The 18,877-nt window shown below is 41.8% G+C and overlaps 1 protein-coding gene across 1 annotated transcript in view; it reads left to right on the forward strand.

Moving 5' to 3' along the window:
• znf638 (zinc finger protein 638) overlaps nucleotides 1-7,221 on the forward strand; it is a 40,996-nt gene extending 33,775 nt beyond the window's left edge. Inside the window, 8 exon segments of the mRNA XM_048235730.1 lie at nucleotides 58-487; nucleotides 489-1,195; nucleotides 1,416-1,521; nucleotides 2,312-2,497; nucleotides 4,042-4,404; nucleotides 4,646-4,768; nucleotides 4,855-4,976; nucleotides 6,956-7,221. Coding sequence (XP_048091687.1) covers nucleotides 58-487; nucleotides 489-1,195; nucleotides 1,416-1,521; nucleotides 2,312-2,497; nucleotides 4,042-4,404; nucleotides 4,646-4,768; nucleotides 4,855-4,976; nucleotides 6,956-7,036 — 2,118 coding nt within the window. The 3' untranslated portion in view covers nucleotides 7,037-7,221.
• The last annotated feature ends 11,656 nt before the right edge of the window (nucleotides 7,222-18,877 follow it).

An 18,877-nucleotide genomic window follows, 5' to 3' on the forward strand; every position in this document is an offset into this window, starting at 1 on the left:
AAGCATTTTGTAGACGTGTTCTTTATAAGTAAGTGTGGGAATCTTGTGCCCTTTCAGGTTGCTGTTGAACAGCAGCAGCAACAACAGCAGGAGGAGGAAGAAGAGGAGGATGACTTTTTCCCCTTTAACATGGATGAGTTTGTTACTGTGGATGAGGTCTGCGACGATGCTGAAGAAGAAACAGCCGAAGTTCCAGCCGAAGCTCCTGAGCAAACCTCAAAGAGAAAGAGATCTGACTCCCCCCAACCTGTTGAATCCTCCCCACCTCAGAAGAAGCTGGCTGCAGCCTCTCAAAAGACCCCCACCCCAGTCAGCAAAGGAAAACAGGCAAAGAAACCCACTCCCAGAACATCGTCACGCAGAACTCGGTCCAGTTTCGCCACAGAGTCAAAAGAAGACGCGGAGGATGTGCCAGAGGCAGAGCCGAATGGCGATGAAGCTGAGGAACCGAAGAAAGACCTTCCCAAGACTGGCTGCTGCTGCTGCTGCTGTTGCTGCTGTTGGTGCAGAAGACCAACAGGGGGCAGTAGAGGATGCCAAAGTGGCTGAGGTAACTGTAGAAACTGCTGCAAACTCTGACTCCTCAGAACAAAATCAGACACAAGAGGTCAAAGTTGAGGTAAAGATTGAGGAAATTTCCCCTCAGCGGCCAGTGACCAATCTGGAAGTGGATCATGTCGCTATAGAGAATGTGAAGACCGAGTCCTCTACTTTCCTGCTGTCAGAAGAAACTGAGGTTGCTGTGAAAGGTACTGATGCAGTGAAGGTGGAGGAGTCCGCAGACATGGAATTGGCTACTGGGAAGACCGAAACCCAGGCCTTAAAGGAAGAGACCTCGGAGGCTGTGAAACAAGAGGAGAAGAGTGACCTCTCAGTTGCAGGCCATCCCAACCCAAATGTGCTGGTCACGCTGGACGAGGTCAGCGAGGGTGAGGAAGACTTCCCCAATGATGGCGAAGATGATGCTGAGGAGGAAGAGCGCCTGAAGAGGCAGGCCGGGGAGGATCCCGAGGGGCTGGTGACGGTTGACGAGGTCGGGGAGGACGAAGGGGAAAATCTGGAAGAGCATTTAGTCACTTTGGATGAAATTGTGGCAGATGAGGAGGAGGATGGAGAAAGTGAACAACCAGCACTTTGTTCAGAGACCGCCCATGATAACCAAGAGGAGGAATCGGGGGATGCTTTCAATCCTGAGGTTAGTAGTTTTACTTAACTGCTAACTGTTACTTATGGCTCTATGATTGACCTTTTGCACATAAAATGGAATGATTAGCCCTTTTTTAACACGTCTTGGTGTTACTTATTTGCTGCTGCAAAGGTTGGGATCTGAGATCTTATTTAAATAAGATAAAGGGTAGCATTCTGCATTTATCCTTCGACTCTTTGATTCATTGTTCACCTTGTCCAACTCACAGACTCTGGTGACGTTGGATGAGGCACATGGAGACGATGATGAGATGGAGGAGGAAAAGCTGAAGAAGGATGTGGAGGAGGACACCACTGTGCCTTCAGGTGGCATGGGTGAGTAGAGCATGCAGAGTGATCAGGAAAACCCCCCTGTACCCCAGAAAGGCTTTCAATAAGTTTACAATACTACTTGATTTATTTGTAGGGACACTCTCCACACTACCACCGAAGTGTAAGGCTATTTTGAACCAATTTATTTTGATGTGGCCCGTGCCTGCTGCTACAGTATAATAAACTGTAACAGGCTTTGTGCAGAGACAGAAGAGCTGGATGGTAATCTGCACTCGATTGCAGATTTCTCGGCCAACAGCTGTTGTGTCTCACTAACTGACTGAAATTGAATTTCACGGTCTTAAACTGAATTGTGAGAATTGAACGTGGAAGTGCATAGAGATGGGATTTTCAGTGAGGATCATGTATGTGTCAGAGCAAATGAATTCAATTGCAAAATATTACATTCTGTTTCAAGTTTATGGGATTCAGTTACAAACTTATGAATTCAATTTCCAAATGTACTATTCAGATTGGGTTTTTCAATACAATTGCTCAAATTCAGCCATTCAAATGCAAATACAAAATATTTAGATTCAGTTTGAAGTGGCACAAGAATCGCTTCATAAACTTTCCTTTAAGCACTGCTTCTGTGAAATTCCTGGGTTTGGAAAAGACTGAATAACCTAGATATTTAGAATTATCTGACAAAACTGCTGAATTTTGTTCAGAAAAAGAAGTGTAGTTGAACAGCTCTTAAGACCAACATTGAAAAGCCTGTGTTGAAAACCTGCATTCAAAAACCTGCATTCAAAAACCTGTGTTTAAAAGCATGTGTTCACTCTGAATCCAGCTGAGCCTCCAGTGTCCCCCGGGATTGACGAGGTGGCGAGGATGAACTTTGTCACTGTGGACGAGGTGGGAGAGGAGGAGGACGAGCAGCCGCCATGGCAACCAGCTCCTGAAGAAGAGGAGCAGGGGAAGGAAGTAGTCAGCACAAGGAAAGCCAGAGCCAAGAAGAGAGCACGGCAGACTCCAGGTGAGGTTTCGTCTGAATAATCCACCTTCAGATATTGCCCTCATTAGATTGTGGAATGACCTGTATACATCAGGCATGAAAACTCACCTTTCGGCGAAATTCGCCGTTTTGAATCCACTTGAATTGACTTACGTGGTTCGCAGATCCGATGAGAAAATATTGTAGAAGGGGGGGGGGTGTATGGGGTTACAACTGAGTTAACAAAACACGCGCAGACGCGAACGCATTTTGCGTTGTAAGAAAAGAGCCCAATTAAAAACTTGTCTGATCCAGCAACAATTATGTGAATGCAGCCCCTATGCATTTAGCCTATTAAACAGTGGAAGCTAAATTTTGCTGCGGATGCATGGCATACTTTATCAGTATAGCAAAGGCTAATGTGAATAACTAAATAGTTGAATTAAATGCTGGGCTGGTGCGTTTTGTCGAGTTCAGAGACAAAAGGAGTGTTTGACATGGTAATGCCGTCTTTTAAGAAACGCTCAGTGGCCTGATCAGTAGGCCTAGTCTGTGTCTACAGGGTTTAACATGTAATGTGAACACTGTTCACACAACACACTAGCACAATGCCACAATCTGTAAGTAGCCTAGCTGCAGGTTAAAACATTTCAAACCAATTTTACAAATTAAAGCCTAGTCTACCCTACCCAAGTTTATTATTCTAATAGTCTACTATGAAGTGTCCATTAGGCCTATGAAATCTTCAGAAATGTCTGATAACTTCAGGCACAAAGAAATAAATAAAGAAAGAAAGAAAACTCATGTAGATTACTGAGGAGGAGAGGAGGCCCAGGCTGAAGCAAAGCCAAAAAGAAGTCGAATGACCAAAATTAGTCATTTTGTAGTTTGTTTTCTTCATAAATCTCTGGTTTTAGGCAACTTCATACTCCATGGAAGCTATGCACTATTGGCAACAATGTCACTCGCGCTTGTTTTGTTATGAAACGGGCATTTCCCACTTCGTGCGCCCTTGTCACCTTTTTCACCCCTGACCCGTTTTCATGCCTTATACATGTAACCAGAGACTCTCATGCGGAGACACCACACTCAAAGAATGCTCTATAGAAATGCATGGGTTTAGTTTGTGACACAAATATGGCAATAGTCTACACATATCCCGTCCCTTCCTGTATGCCTCCCAAATAGCCTTAGTTGCGGAAATGGCCTTAAATTAAACAAACAAACAAACAAACATCCTGTATGCCTCCCCATTTACTTAAGTAGGAAAATAGCTGCCCGATAACTGCCCAAAGTGCATTACCAAGATGGCCACAGAGTGGGGGGACTTGCCTATATGGACTTAGATGGAACCCCTCTGTGGACTAGCAGTTTTGTTTTGTTTGTTTTTTGCTTTGTTCTGTTCTACTATGTCCTGTCTGTTCGAGCATTCTATGTGTCTGTTCAGAAGCAAAAAAAAAAAAAAAAAAAAAAAAAACATTGCTCTCATGAATACAGTCTTAAGCCCACATGGCTTGTGCGCACATTTAGGTTCTCCTTAGATAAAACCTTCAACTGTGAACTCATTTTGTCACCTTGTTCTTTAGTGAGGAAGTCAACACGTGGCAAGAGGGATGCGAAGCCTAGTGAGGAGGAAGAAGAAGAGGAGGAGGAGGAGGAGGAGCAGCAGCAAGAGAAGAAGAGCCCAGAGAAGACCTCTACTCTCACCAAAACGGAAGAGGCACCCTCAGCCTTGGAACAGCCTGAGGACAAGGAGCCCAAACCTGCTTCGTTGTCCTGTGAGACCCAGAATACAGATACCTCATCCAAAGAGTCGAAAGAGGAGGGGACGTCTTCGGGGCAGGAGGCAAAGGGTGGCCTTGAGGATGTAAAGAACAGGATGCCAAGTTCTTGGCAAAATTGGAAATGCCTGTTACCAAGGAGGACAAGGCAGATGTTAGAGCTCCCATAACGGGTGAGGCATTTTTTTTTCTTCAGTATCCTTTATGACAATGATGTGTTGAGAAGTAAGACAGAAGCAAGTTGGCACTTGGCTTAGCACTAGATCGTTATCAAGGTCGTTGAAGATTTCAGTCGAGTAATGGACTGGCCACCAGGAAGATGGGGAATGCTTTTGTCTTACTGAATATGGTGATGTCAGTGCTTATTTACCAGGTTGTAACTCACTAGATTGTTGTAATCTTCATGCAGTGGAGTCAAAGCAGAGGAGGGAAGAGGAGATGGAAGCAGAACCAGAGGTGAAGAGGTCCCGTTCGACATCACCCTTGAACGCAGACTTCACTATGCCTCCTTTCAAGCCTGACACCCCAGTCGGTATGAAAAAAACCAACAGAGCAAAATATTGTACTGTATTTGTACTGCTGTGTATTTGCTGCAGCGTTGATTGTGTTTATTTGCAGGGGTGGACTTTGTGGTGCCTAAAACGGGATTCTTCTGTAAGCTGTGCTCGCTGTTTTATGGCAGTGAGGAGGCTGCCAAGAAGAGCCACTGCAGCAGCCTGCGTCACTATCAGAACATGGAGGTAATTTGCCAGCTATTCCATTTAGATTCCCTTTTACACTAATGAGAATTGATGGCAGTTGACACCTTAGGGTAGTGCCAAACTACCAAAAAATGTTAGTCATGCTGCATTAGTTTGATAACCTTCCCCCTCGATATGCATTATTGCATTGTTATACATACATCATAACAAAATCTCAGTAAACATATATAACATAACAAGTCAATACACCCCCTATATAATCAACAGGGAAGTGAAATCCAAGGTATTCAAGTGTTTTTTTTTTTCATCATCATATCAGCCATACACTTGATTGTAATAAATTATCAATTCACTTTTAAATTAATAAAAAGTTAGATTTGTTTATACTAGTTTAAATACAATATCAATACAAAAGAGAAGAAACATACGCAAGGCATAATGGACAACATTGCATTTGGGTATCAGAAAAATATTGCACGTTTGAGGTCGTAATGCGGCCACAACGCAAAGCGATAACCTCAAAGTGCATTATATTTCTGATGCCCGAACGCTACTTATACCACAGATACCACATTTGCCCGAACGCTCCACTTATACCACAGATACCACATTTGCATTGTGTTAATTTACTTTACGTGTCTTGTTTGTAGAACTACTACTTTCTGCCACACATGACTAATTTCTCAACTCACAGGACAAACTGTGTTCTAAATGGATGGTTGCTAACTCCAGTTGTGAGTTCCATATCTCTCTTTGTCAAGCTAGCATATCCCAAGATTCTGTTGAGCCTTAGATTTGTAAAATGACTTAATCCAAATGCAGCGTAACTGAGCTCAGTCATATGTTATAATGTTGCTACTGTATGATCTGAACATCTGTCAGATTGCTAATTTGTAGCTCTGTTGTAACGTGAGTTTGATGAATTGATATACAAGCATAATGCGGCCAAAAAACTGGAACTACTTTGTAAGTGTGCTAATATGTGAAAAAGAATTGATGTTGTAAAGAGCGCATCACAATAGGAAATTCAACCAAGCAGTGGTGTAATGCACATTCCTAAATAGCCAATGAAATCCAGGAAAACATTATCTATTTTGTATAATATGCACTGACATTTCCATCTTATTTTAGACATGGAGATCACAGTATCAGGTCATGTATGCTTAATGAGATATATGTGGAACACATAACAGAATTAAATCTCATCTACGACTTTAGCAGCAAAACCTGGTATGCTGTGTTTCATCATTAATCCATTCTTAATATTCATAACAGCAAAATCAATTTCAATCTGAATCTGAACCACTGATAGCTGTAGAAGTGTGGAAATCAGATGTTTGATCAAATGTTTTTTTGCCAACATGCAGGTTATTATTGTTTAGACACTCCGGTGTTAAAACAATCTAATTAGACTTTAGTACTACAGTAACTAATTTGACTCACCACATTCATACCTGGCTTGTACAACCTATAACAAGAAAAATATGTGTGCTTCCTATAACAAGAAGAAGCTTGTGAGCACAGTTGGATCACATGCAAAATAAATCGCTTTTACTTATGGTCAGTCCCGGATGCAGTTAGTTTGGGCAATAAGTCAAACTCATGGTTATACTGTGTGGCCATGTGCTTTGCTGTAAAAAAGGGGTAATCATTTAGGTCGGGTATATTATGTGCACCCCAAATATTTAGGTTTTAAAAAGTGTGTACTGGGGTGGTGTGGTGCAACTGGCTACAGAGCCCATACCACAGTCCGGTCCAAGTGCCCCCGGGGACCCAGTTTGAGTCTGAGTCTGAGCCGTGTCATTTCCCGATCCCACTCCATCTCTCTCTCCCACTCGCTTCCTGTCTCTAAACTATTCACTGTCCTGTCCCAATAAAGGCAAAAAGCCCCCAAAAACGGTGTACTATACATGCATTAATATAGTAAATAATCAGGTAGTCTGTAGTGGCATTGAGATCTTGTCTGTGGCAGCAGTTAAGTAACTCTCTGTTTTGTTTTTCTTGTCTTGCTCTCAAAGAAATATTACCAGAAACTGAAATCTCAGCAGAAGACGAGCAACTCCAAACAGACCTCCCGTCCCGGCTCAACGTCCGAATGATCATCATTGCCCACTTTAGCAGCCTTTTACTGTCATCTATTTGTCTCTCTCAGTTTTGTGGGTCCAATACAATTTTGATGTACATTTCATTTATTTTAAAAATAAATACAACTGTTAAATATAAATGGTTATGAGACTAATGACATGAATGGAGATGTCTTATGAAATAAAATGTTTTATTTAGACCTCGCATGTCTCTTGCTCTTATATGAAATTGTTTTCAGTTGGCTTCAATTAACACCCGGATCTCCTTGTATAGGCAAAGATGGCTGACGTTTAGGGATGTAGTGGAGGCTAAACGCAAGCAGTTTATCCACCCTTTAAAATTTTACAAATAGAGTTTATCCACCTCTCAAAACCGATTATTCACCAATTGCAACTTTAACATTAAAAAATCTCACTGTATTATCCACATTCACAATATGTACACTTTAGGAACCATTTAATGCCACTGATATTGTTGTAAAAATTGGACAATAACCTCCACCATCATCAAACATGTTCTGAAAAATCCGATACGGCACGGTGCAGTCCACTTCACAGAATTCATAGTTTACCCACCTCTTATTTTACGACTACATCCCTGCTGACGTTCCCTGAGTAGACCATTTATAGATTTTTATGAGGCAAATATACCCCCATAATTTGACCGTACAGAATGGAAACCCACAGGCGGTTTACAGTAACTAAGCAGAGCATGTGTAATATTTAGGAATTGAGCAGGTTACCTAGTTTGTTGATTTGAGTGTAAATTAGATATTTTCTTTTGCATTTATCAATTACAGTCCTTACCCAGCCAGGGACGGACTGGGAGTGAAAAACAGGCCCTGGAATCCTCCAAAAAAAAGCCACTAACTACTATTCGAGCACGCACGCACACACTTTCGCTGTCTGTCATGATACTTTCACTGGCATAATAATATTGTATCACATTCTGATTTTACAAAAATTATAATTATTGATTATTATTTTACCTCATACATTCCTTCATGGAAGTAGCCTAAACCAACAGGGACGTCATATAGTCTACCATTATGGTAAATGGGGGTCTATCAATGAATAGCCTTGAGCGTCTGTTCGTCTTTTTAAGGTAATGACACTTTTGTCAATTGCGAGAGTTGGCCACATTGGTGACACTGTAGCCTTGTGCCTATCCTGCTATTAAAAACGTGATGGCACAAATGTTGCTAGTTTTTTGAGTGATTAATGTTGCATAAGAGAGGCATATTATTTTGAGTGCTAGACACTGATGAAGCATATTGAGCCAGGTTGACGGCTGTTAGATGGACGGCCGTTCTGGACTTTTCCAGAACGTCAAGATTGCCAGTCCGCCCCTTTTACTCAGCAAATAACTTGGCATCTGATTTTAAAGGTATACTCCCTGACTGATTTTTCAAAATTTTGCAGATTGCTCGTCACAGTCCTTTGTGATTCAAAAAAACCTCAAACACAGGCTTGGTTCAGGGCAAACAATTTCAGCAAATCAATGCATTGCTTCAAGAACACAGAAGAGAAAGGTATTTTATTGGCTGTTGAGCTTAAATATCAACAGCCTTTAGACATAATTTGCAGGATCCATCTTGATATGACTTTGAGCTTTATGACTATGACCTTTGGAACTTTGATACTTTGATATGACTTTATGACTGAACTTTGGATTTCTTTGATTCCTAAGCCTGGAGGTTGGATTAGGTGGTCATGTACTGTATGATTATGAAAGGCTGATAAGACTCCTACTTCTACCTACTGGCGATGAGATGTGGTTTAGGCCTACTGTCTTCTCTATCTGGATCACAAATCTTGTTAAAGGAACATGCCAACTTATTAGCTTTTCCCCCACAGTTAGATTAAGAAGATACACCTTTCTCTTTTCTGTGCATGCAATAACCCAGTTTGACACTGGCTAATCTAATTATCTGGAAGTGGGTTGTTCCAATTAGCCTATAGCTTCCTTTTAATTACAGGCTAGCTGTAGACTAATTGGAGTAATCCACTTCCAGTCAATCCAGACAGTGTCAGTCATATGTTCTTTCTATGGAGTACTTCCAGTCAGCGGCTCCACCACCCAGAGCAAGGCATGCCTTCCCTGTTTGATTCTATTTATAGGATGGGAATTTCCTCATGGTCAACATTACTCCATGGCTGCTAATTTGTGCTCCTTCACTCCAGGGATGTCACTATAACCAAAACTCAACTGTGGCACAGTTCACTCTAATGATAACAATAATCAACTGCTTCCAAAGAGGCAACAAGAGCTAGTTAAAAACCTTAACTTATTTACTGGGGCACAGCAATTCAATACTGGGCCACGTGCCCCAGTAAAAGGGGTCTAGTGGCACGTCTGCTTCACTTGCTAAGGCCATTTAGTAACCAGGATGATAAATGACTGAAATGTTCTTGGGATCAAAACTTTGGTCACACTTTATTTTGAAAGTCTGCCTACAGATTATCTACGGATGATTATCTGTTGGCAATGTTACAATACAGCCTATAAAAACCTACACTGGTATCCAACGATTTGTTTCCTAACACAATTTTAAGCAAGTCTATTGGGAGTTTGATCTCTTCACACAGACAACATCAATTGAGTCGCTCCTGAGCCACTGTAGTCTAGCAGCTTTGAATAATGTAAAGATGACACCTGTTAAACTCACCTCAGCATGACATTTACTGAGGGTAGACAAATTACACCAAAATACACCAAAGCTGAGAACACTTGACAGGAGGGGACACCAGGGACTGAAAACAGAATGATTTTCATTTTGGTTCCTTCTGAACAAAAACATTATTTTTTTTGTGCCCATTGCAGTGTTCCAAGGCCTCTCCTCTAAATGCTAACCGGTAGAGCGTTATAAAAGAATGTTAATAAAGTTCCTTTCAAAATGACATTGCCTTTACAAATTGATTTATGGATTTATGTTGCTGGTATCAAATTCAAAATTAACATATATTTTCCATGAAATAGTCAAATTTGTAATTTTCAACATTTGATATGTTGTCTGTGTCCTTTTTGCAACTAAATATGAGTTTAAGAGATTTGGAGATTATTACATTCTGTTTTTATTCACATTTTACACATCGTCCCAACTTTTTTCTATTTTGGGGTTGTATGTAGCCGTGGACATCCCATGTGTAGGACAGACACAGTATGTTTAATAACAAGGTATTTTACTTTATAGGACCATTATAGATATGCTATCTCCAGGCCCGTCGCTAGAAGGCAAGCAAACCAAGCAATTGCTTGGGGCCCCGAGCTGGCCAGGGGCCCCAAGACAACGACTGGTTAAGAATAAAATGCAACGACAAACTGTGAGCGCCCCTTTGATAGTCAATGCAGTAAAGTGCAACGACACTGTTACCGGCAATACCGGGATCCCCCTCAAGGGGGCCCCTCTCAGTAGTCACTGACAGCAGCCAGCCAGCCAAGTTTGTGATCTCTGCTGCCGGGAAAATATAAAACCTTGCAGTCAATGAAGCGGAGTTATGCGTCCGGAAGCCAGAAAAGAAAGAAGAGAAAGGAAGAGGATTACAAGAAAAAACAAGATAGTGGTAAGTGATAAATTACACTGGATAAAATAGCTCTACTTGTCTTGTACAAATGGTGTAATGTCGCAGCAGGAAGGCTAGCCTAGCAAAAACATTTTTTATGTTAACTACCTGTCTGACGGCCCATGCTGCTTGTAACAAACTAGAACAGTTAGCGCAACTTTTTTTTCCGGACGGACGGAATATGGTTACCAGAGGTGGAAAAAGTACGAAAATATTGTACTCAAGTAAAAGTACCAATACCTTGATGAAATATTACTCAAGTACAAGTTAAAATACCAATCTGAAAATGTACTCAAGTAAAAGTAAAAAGTAGTTAATTTAAAATGTACTTTTAAGTAAAAAGTTACTTAGTTACTTTTTTTTTTTTGGGGGTACCAGAACAACCAGTTTTACCAAAGACTTTCTAATGAGGAGATATAGCACTCAAAAAATCCTCCATAGTAATGCATGGGGTTAGTTTGTAACGCCAATATGGCAGTTGTCTACACATCATATGTCTACACATATCACAACCCTTCTGCGGCAAAACGTCGACATGTGAATACATTGAGCCAATCATGTGGTGTGTTGTAAAATACATTGAGCCAATCATGTGGTGTGCTGTGAAGACATCGTGCCAATCATCTGTTGTGATCTCGCTGCTGGAGCAAGATTGGTGTCGTGAAGCCCACGCACACGCATTTCTGCTGAAATAGATGCGATAAGTGCCCAAAAGTGTTGCAATATGGCGCCGAGTGGAGGTACTTGCCTGAAAAGGGCGTTGAGAAATGGAGATCTATGTGAAAAATCACCGGAGTTCTCCTTTAAGTTTGAGCAGTAGTTGATTTTCAAAGTTAGTTGCACTCATCCTTGGGTCGCTTTGCAGTGAACAGTAATTCAGCACAACTGAAAAGCCCCTCACAGGCAGCTGAGGCAGGCAGGCCAATATTGAGTTGCAGAGAGTTTTTTTTATATTTGGAAACGAGCAGAGGGTTCAGCAGATTAAAGGGCGTCATACTGGGGGAGAAAGTGGGAAGTATAGGGCCCCAATGGAGGAGAGGGCCCGTGAAAAGTGGAATACAGGGGGCACAACATTTCCACCAGGCAGGTAATCCACACATAAAAAATCCAAACAACTCCATAAGTAGAGTCATGTAATGAAGTGGAATAACACAGGGGAAAAGTATTAAACACGCTAAGAAAAAGCACTAAGGCAAGGAAAGGGAAGGAACGAGCTGGAATCTGTATAGAGAGTAGTTATCCTTTCTATCTGTGCAAATTAATATAAGCTTTTGTCATGAGCTCTCTCTCTGCCTGGTAACACACGCTGATTGAAGTCTGACCTCCACCTGTTCCTGCTCTGCTCTGCTCTGCCTCACCCTCGTTACCTACCAGCTACACTGCATTCACCACTCATCATGCCCTGTATATAAAGCCTTGCTTTTCAGTCCACACTTGTCAGATCGTCTGCAACCAGCACCAGTTACCTGCCTGTTTTGGAAAACGCCTCTGACTCTTTTGCCTGTGATCCCGGACCCGCTCGACTACTTCTGTGTTCTCCAGCCCCGTAATCTTGACCTGCCTTCCGTCCCTCTTCTACGAATACCGCCTAGTCCTTGACTGTACTGCTGCTTCGTTTCAATTGCTGTTGTGTGTGTGTTTCCCCAGGACTTCCCCGGATCATCCAGCTCCTGCCATCGCTGTTCGGGCTACTGGGGAACACACACACGCAGACTCTTGGAACTCCTGTACCCCTCGAACCCCTGAAACACCCTTAACCCCCAACCCTTAAATAAACTTTTGAACGTGACTCTTTTGTGGTCCTCGTCCTGTTTGGTGTCTGACAGCTTGGTTAGTAGCCTACATATTGATGGGCTACAAAAAGGTTTTTCATTACCAAGGTGTCACACAAGAAACATTTCATGATGGATAAAAGCAAAAAGCTCTCCCAAGACCTTTGCAACCTTATTGTTGCAAAACATATCAATGAAACTGGTTACAGATGCATTTCAAAACATCCAAATCTTCCAGTAAGCAGCATGGGAGCCATTATCTGCAAGTGGAAGAAACATCACTGCATCATCAACCGGCCATGCACAGGATCTCCTTGTAATATTTCTGACCAGGGAGTCAGAAGGATAGTCAATTCCAAGAGCCAAGGACCACTCGGAGAATGTTCCAGAAAGACTTGAAGGCAGCCAATTCAATTAAATAGTTCTGGAAGTAACTAAAGATCAGGATTCACAAGAGGGACCCCTGGAATCTGTTTAGAACAATGGGCCAAAATCAGGAAATGTCTTGAAGCTGTCTTTACAAACAGGCTTTTCCACAAAGTATTGAAGGAATTTCAGTAGGCACGTTCAATACTTTTTTCCTGTGTCATTCCACTTTAATACACAAAACTCTAATGTTTGGATTTTTTATATGTGTGTTAATATAATGTGTGGTGAAAATTTCGAATAGACTCACTGGAAGTTTACTTATTTCCACCATATATATTTATTTTACCTGAATATTTTAACTTCCAAATTAAATGTCAAAATGAATGTCAGACGAAATTTAAAGTCTGACTGGATTTTGTATACAAAACATAGTGAAAACTGTGCAAGGTCACCCTCACTCTCCCTTGCTAAAGAGCTAAATGGTTTAGTCCGTCTGCACGATTCATAAGGTAGTCTATCTTTTGTTTATTTAGTTTGTTTATCTGAATTAATGACTTTGCACATCCTGTTTTTCTGAATTGTTAAGTTAACTATCTCATCAATACAGAAAAACAGCCCTGTTTCTCTGAATTAACAAGTTATTCTGATTTTCTGAATTAACGGAAAAACAGAGCTGTGACTTGCATGAGGTAAGCTTATAGATACCTGGACTAGGTGTTTTAATGTTTGTTTTAGGTGTTTGGTTTAGCTGTCAAACCCTCCGTAGCAAACTGAAAAAGTCCGATTTAACTTGGGTTTTATCAAAGAATGTCTGTGTAGATGCATAAATATAGAACACTGCTAGATTCTAAATCGCATTCAGTATTTTCGTTTTTAGCTAGCAGCTAGCAGTAGCTAGTTATATGGATGTTGGCTGTGATGCCTAGCCTACAATGCAGCCTGCATAGGCTACCGATCATTTTGATCATCACCTCTGTTGCTGTTTGCTTGGCCGTCTTTACAACTGTTTTTCTGAATCAACGAGATAATTTTCTCGTTAATTCAGAAAATCAGAATAACTCATTAATTCAGAGAAACAGGGCTGTTTTTCTGTATTGATGAGATAGTTAACTCAACAATTCAGAAAAACAGGATGCATTTTTTTTTATTGCATGAATGCAATGCGCTTCCGTAGATTTTTGATGTAGCGAAGTACAATACTTCACTCAAAATGTAATCAAGTAAAATTTTAAAATACCGATTTTATAAACTACTTAAAAAATACAAAATACACAGAAAAACTACTCAATACAGTAACGTGAGTAAATGTATTTCGTTACTTTCCACCTCTGATGGTTACATACTGTAATATGTTTATTAATGGGATAAGGAAGACGCAGATCTGTTCCAGAATCACTGTTTATCGTATTTAATGACATAACATTGCTATAGCTTTCGAATAGGTTTTGATGAAGGTGGCATAGCTTCTCTGCTATAGGCTACTAATCTACCATGATAATCTATTTACCAAATGGGGGTTAGGAAAACCACACAATAAATTCCATGCATCAAAGCAGACTGGAACATTCATGTCTAGCAGTATTCATGCATGCCAGCTGTTTACTGTCCTTAAAGCACGGGGTGTGTCTGTCTAATTCTCAAACAGCAGAATGCTTAAATGCTATGTTAAGATACAAGTAGGCCTGTGTCAATGTATAACATTAGCTTGGGATGTTTTTACAGTAAGCATTGGTAGTTGTGAAAGCAGCTGCATCCCTTCTAAATATCAAAATATGGAAATGCTAACATATCTTTTTTCTTTCTCCCCTCAAGGTGCTTTGCTTAAATTTCTCAGCCCTCAGGCTCTTCCTAAGGATACCTCCACTGATGAAGGTAGAGTGAATTTCTCTCGCTGAGCTGTTAATGACCATTTCCAATATGCTTGTGAAACCAGTGAAATGGTCAAACGTTCTTCACAGGTAATCTCAGATTTTTTTAAAATTATTTTCCCAGGTACACCATCAACTTCATCCTCCATTCATGAGGAAGAAGCTGACATTGGATTTTAGCTCCACTGTTTTTGCAAATGTTCAAAATGTTCAAAACTAATGCACAGCATATATATGCAACAGCAGTATTTGCACTGTCAACATTTTTTATTTATATAAAGTGTGGGTGAATTTAAACTGTATGGCTATGCTGTGGTTCCTGTAGGCTTTGCGTGTGGTGGGTGGGTGGGGGCCTCCATGTCCATTTTGCTTGGGGCCCCCAAATTCCTTAAAACGGCCCTGTCTATCACCCAGGAATGTTTTCTTGGAGTATAAACATTTGAGAATTATCCTACTTCTGGACACATCCATTCAGTTCAGCACACATCCACTTCAATTAAAAGTTGACAAGTCTGCCAGATTGAGGGGACTAAGCCAATATTTAGAATGTTTGCAACGCTCATGCTCCTCCCCCACTACCACAGAGCACCCCCTCATCAAGTTCATGCTCGTCAGTGCACACCAGACCATAGATATTAGAACGATACTATCTAGAATAGTTCTATTAGGTAGCATCGTAAACACGGCCGCCATATTGGTGGGGGCAACACCTTTACTGTCTATGGGCAACACTTGCCGGCAATCAGAGACACCTGTCTGATTTCCAGTCAGAGTCACATGTTCCTTCATTGGCCTCCAGTGATTGTTGCCCCACCAAGATGGCGTCGCTATTTACGTACGTTCTGGAGCCCAATGCGGTATCTAGCTTTCTAATATCTATGCACCAGACTGCACCAGACTTTGATTGACAGTCAGATCTCACACAGCCCTGCTCTGATTGGACCAGAAGAACCTGGGAGCTGTGGATTTTTGCAAAACAAATAACAGGCTCTAGGTGGAGGTAGAAGTGTGTTTTTTTTTTTTCTAAAACCGGCTGATTTATGTTGTTTTGTTGGAGCATAGTGTTGGTTTCAGTGAATATGATCAAAACAATCTTGCCAACCGCAGCTTTAAAGTATCATATTCCTCACAGTCTTCTCAAACGATCACTGCTGCTATGACCTAGATATTACCTCTTGTCATGTGATTGTGTAGCCTACAGTAATGCTCTCCATCAGCTGGTGGACTACCATGGTTTAATTGGTTAGCTATTGAGATGGAATTTCTTTGTAGTCTGCTGATCTTCCATGCTTACGCTAAATGCTAAACTCTCATGCTAACCCCTAAGCATTTTACTTATAGCTAAGTTTAATCTTCCTGCTAGGACTGGTACTCCTTTAGGAACGCATTCTCACACTCACACACTAATATCATTCTGTAAGGAAGGACAAGGCAAGATTAAATAGAGAGAGCATTTCATACACAGAGGCAATTCAATATGCTTTACATAAAGGAGAGCAAACATTTTAAATAAAGGTATAAAAGGACAGTAGATGGATACCTGTAAGAAGGCGCAAGACCGTGTCTAGAAATGCTTTGTGATATACTTTGAGCTTATGCTAGGCAGGTGGATAAACATGGATGTTTTTATATTCACCTTCATGGACGTTGATTGAACAACACTCTGTGAGCACTGCAGAATGTATTTCAGGAACCAGTCCATGTCACCAGGCCATGTCATCCACCTCGGCTGCAGAGGGCCTTGGAAAGATGTCCAGTGACTCAGGACGTTCCTGCCAGCGGGGAAATTAGAGTAACTGGCTTCTCTTCCTATTATTATTTTTATCCTTGAAGAATACGAAGCATCCTCAGTGTTTCCTCCTGTAACTTTGCCAAATGATCCGTGTATAGCAAATGCAGTTACTTGAATCAGTTCATGGGAATAGTGTTGATGTTTTTGTAATGTATAGACATTATCTTTTGACATTATTGATAAGACGTTGTATTTTTATGTGATGAACTTCCATCCTCACTCAAAACATGCACATTTCTCACCACTCACCCTGGCAAGACTTGGATAACTAAGGGATGTAAAATACATGGATAAGCCTGGTCTCACATGGCTTCACAATCATTTCTACTGCATTTAAATGTGGTGGTAGTCACTAATGTGAGCTGGCCCTTTAAGCCAAGAGGCAGCCAGTGATTGAAAGGGCAGTGTGTGTGTGTGTGTCTTGTGTGCGTGTGCGTGTGTGTATGTGCATGAGCGAGTGTGTCAGGCGCACCAGCGCTCTGTGTGTCTGGGTGACTCAGGAACGGGCAGCCGTACTCGACTCTGACGACAACTAGCTTTTTTGTCTCTCTCTCCCTCTCTCTCTCTCTCTCTCTCTCTCTCTCTCCACTCCTCCCACTCCCCTCTCTGTCACCCTCTCTCCCTCCCAGAGTCTTTGCTTCACATGCCTTATCTTCAGGCTACTGCTGACTGAGGCTGGACCCCCATCTCGGACGTTTGTTTTCTTTTCACCTGTCCTAGTCGGGACTCTGGTATAGTGCCCGCCCGGCAGACGCCGCCTCTTCGTCCACTCCACACATGCTGCGTGTGTTCATCCTATGTGCTGAGAATGTGCTGACGCACGATCAGGACATCAGCGATGCCTACTGCTCCGTCACATATGAAGGTAGGAAAAGAAGGGAGAGGAGGGGGGTGGGGGGTGGTGCCAGAGGAGGTGGGGAGATGGAGATCTGCCATAGTCTGGTCTGGACAGGACCACTGTCTGACCGGTGAAAACATACGAGTCGACTATTCTGAAGTCTGCAGGACTGTAATCTCACGGTGACATGTTACCAGGCTCTTTACTCAGACTCATCCGCTTGTATTGGACTGCTAAAGGGACCATACTCTACCAGCAGCAGCAGCTGAGGTTATTATTGGAACGACATACCCGGGCACTTACACAGATGTCCAGTAAAGGGGGGAGTTTTGTTACACTGGCTCCAGGGGACTGAACTGTAAAGTGGAGCTAAGCCATGCTCTCTGTGTTTATAAAGCAGGGTTAAGTCAACACGCAGGGGTTCGGCAGACTGGGGGCACCCGCCACTCTTCCCTGCAGCTTTTGTATACAATGCAATCTCATGCTTTGGGAGATTGGAGACATAATCTAGACCAGACAGTGCAGAGTGGACCTGTGCTATTGGGGTTTTAGCTGAGCTCATTAAAACATCCGGTTTTCTGACACTGCCAAATGTGGCAAACTGACAATGAGATGGCAATGGCATACTGACAGAAATGGTTTGTGTCCCAGCAGCATTGCAGTAAAGTTTTTTCATAGATTGAAATTATCTTTCCAACAAACACAATCTAGGCTGTACATTTCATTTTTGCATAATAGCTTTCTTACATTTCCTCATAAGAGACTAAGAATTAGAACAGCCTTCAGCAGTTTATGTGTCTCTGCTCTGCTGATCGTCTTGTGTATCTAATGGTGAACCCGTTGGTCTCATGCACATGAGTGTTGACTCCTTGTTTCATTATAAAAAAGTGCTTCTGCTGCTATGAGATGTACAGAGGCCTGCTGTTTTAGAATGTGAAAGTGGAACATGAGGAATCCGTTCAGGAAAAGTGCTACATCATGCTGGGGCAAAGCTCCAGGTGAAATAGAGATGGGTGCTAATGGTTGCCATGGCATCCTCAGTCCAGTGTATATCTTATGTTAAGACAACATAAGTGGGTCATTCCTCATGTCTAATTACTTCGATCATTTGATCTCTCTCCACTTAACAAAGCATGTACTTGCAGCAGATTCAAAGGAGCAGCTGCTTTAGAGCTGTCCTACATCACAGAATCCTGTGACATTGAAGCCAGATCTGCCTTAGCCTGGGAATACCCATATGAACCTATGGCAAATTTGGGATTTGCTCTGCAGGTCCGTCTGGCCAAGATACCATTGATGCCCATTTCCAATGTTTCTAAAATCAGGGCACACAATTACAGTTGCTAATCCGACATGGATGTGTTTATATTCTTTGGAATTGTGTAAACAACTGCATTTAAAACCTTTGTTTACAAGATTGCCGCACTTCTGAAACGATTTGATAAGAATTTATATGCACCAATTTAAGTTTAATTTCACTGCTTGTTACATCCCTGCGGGAAGTCGTAAATCAATGAACCCTTTTCAGACCCACTCTCAATCTCATCTGAGAAAGGACCTGGAGTCAACGAGGCTAGGTCTGCCTGCCTGTGTGAGCATAATCATATCTGACATGCAGTCATTATACATGTTCATTTGTCGTCAGCGTGGAAT

The sequence above is a fragment of the Alosa alosa genome, chromosome 24 (genome assembly GCF_017589495.1).
Source record: "Alosa alosa isolate M-15738 ecotype Scorff River chromosome 24, AALO_Geno_1.1, whole genome shotgun sequence".
Taxonomy (NCBI): domain Eukaryota; kingdom Metazoa; phylum Chordata; class Actinopteri; order Clupeiformes; family Clupeidae; genus Alosa; species Alosa alosa.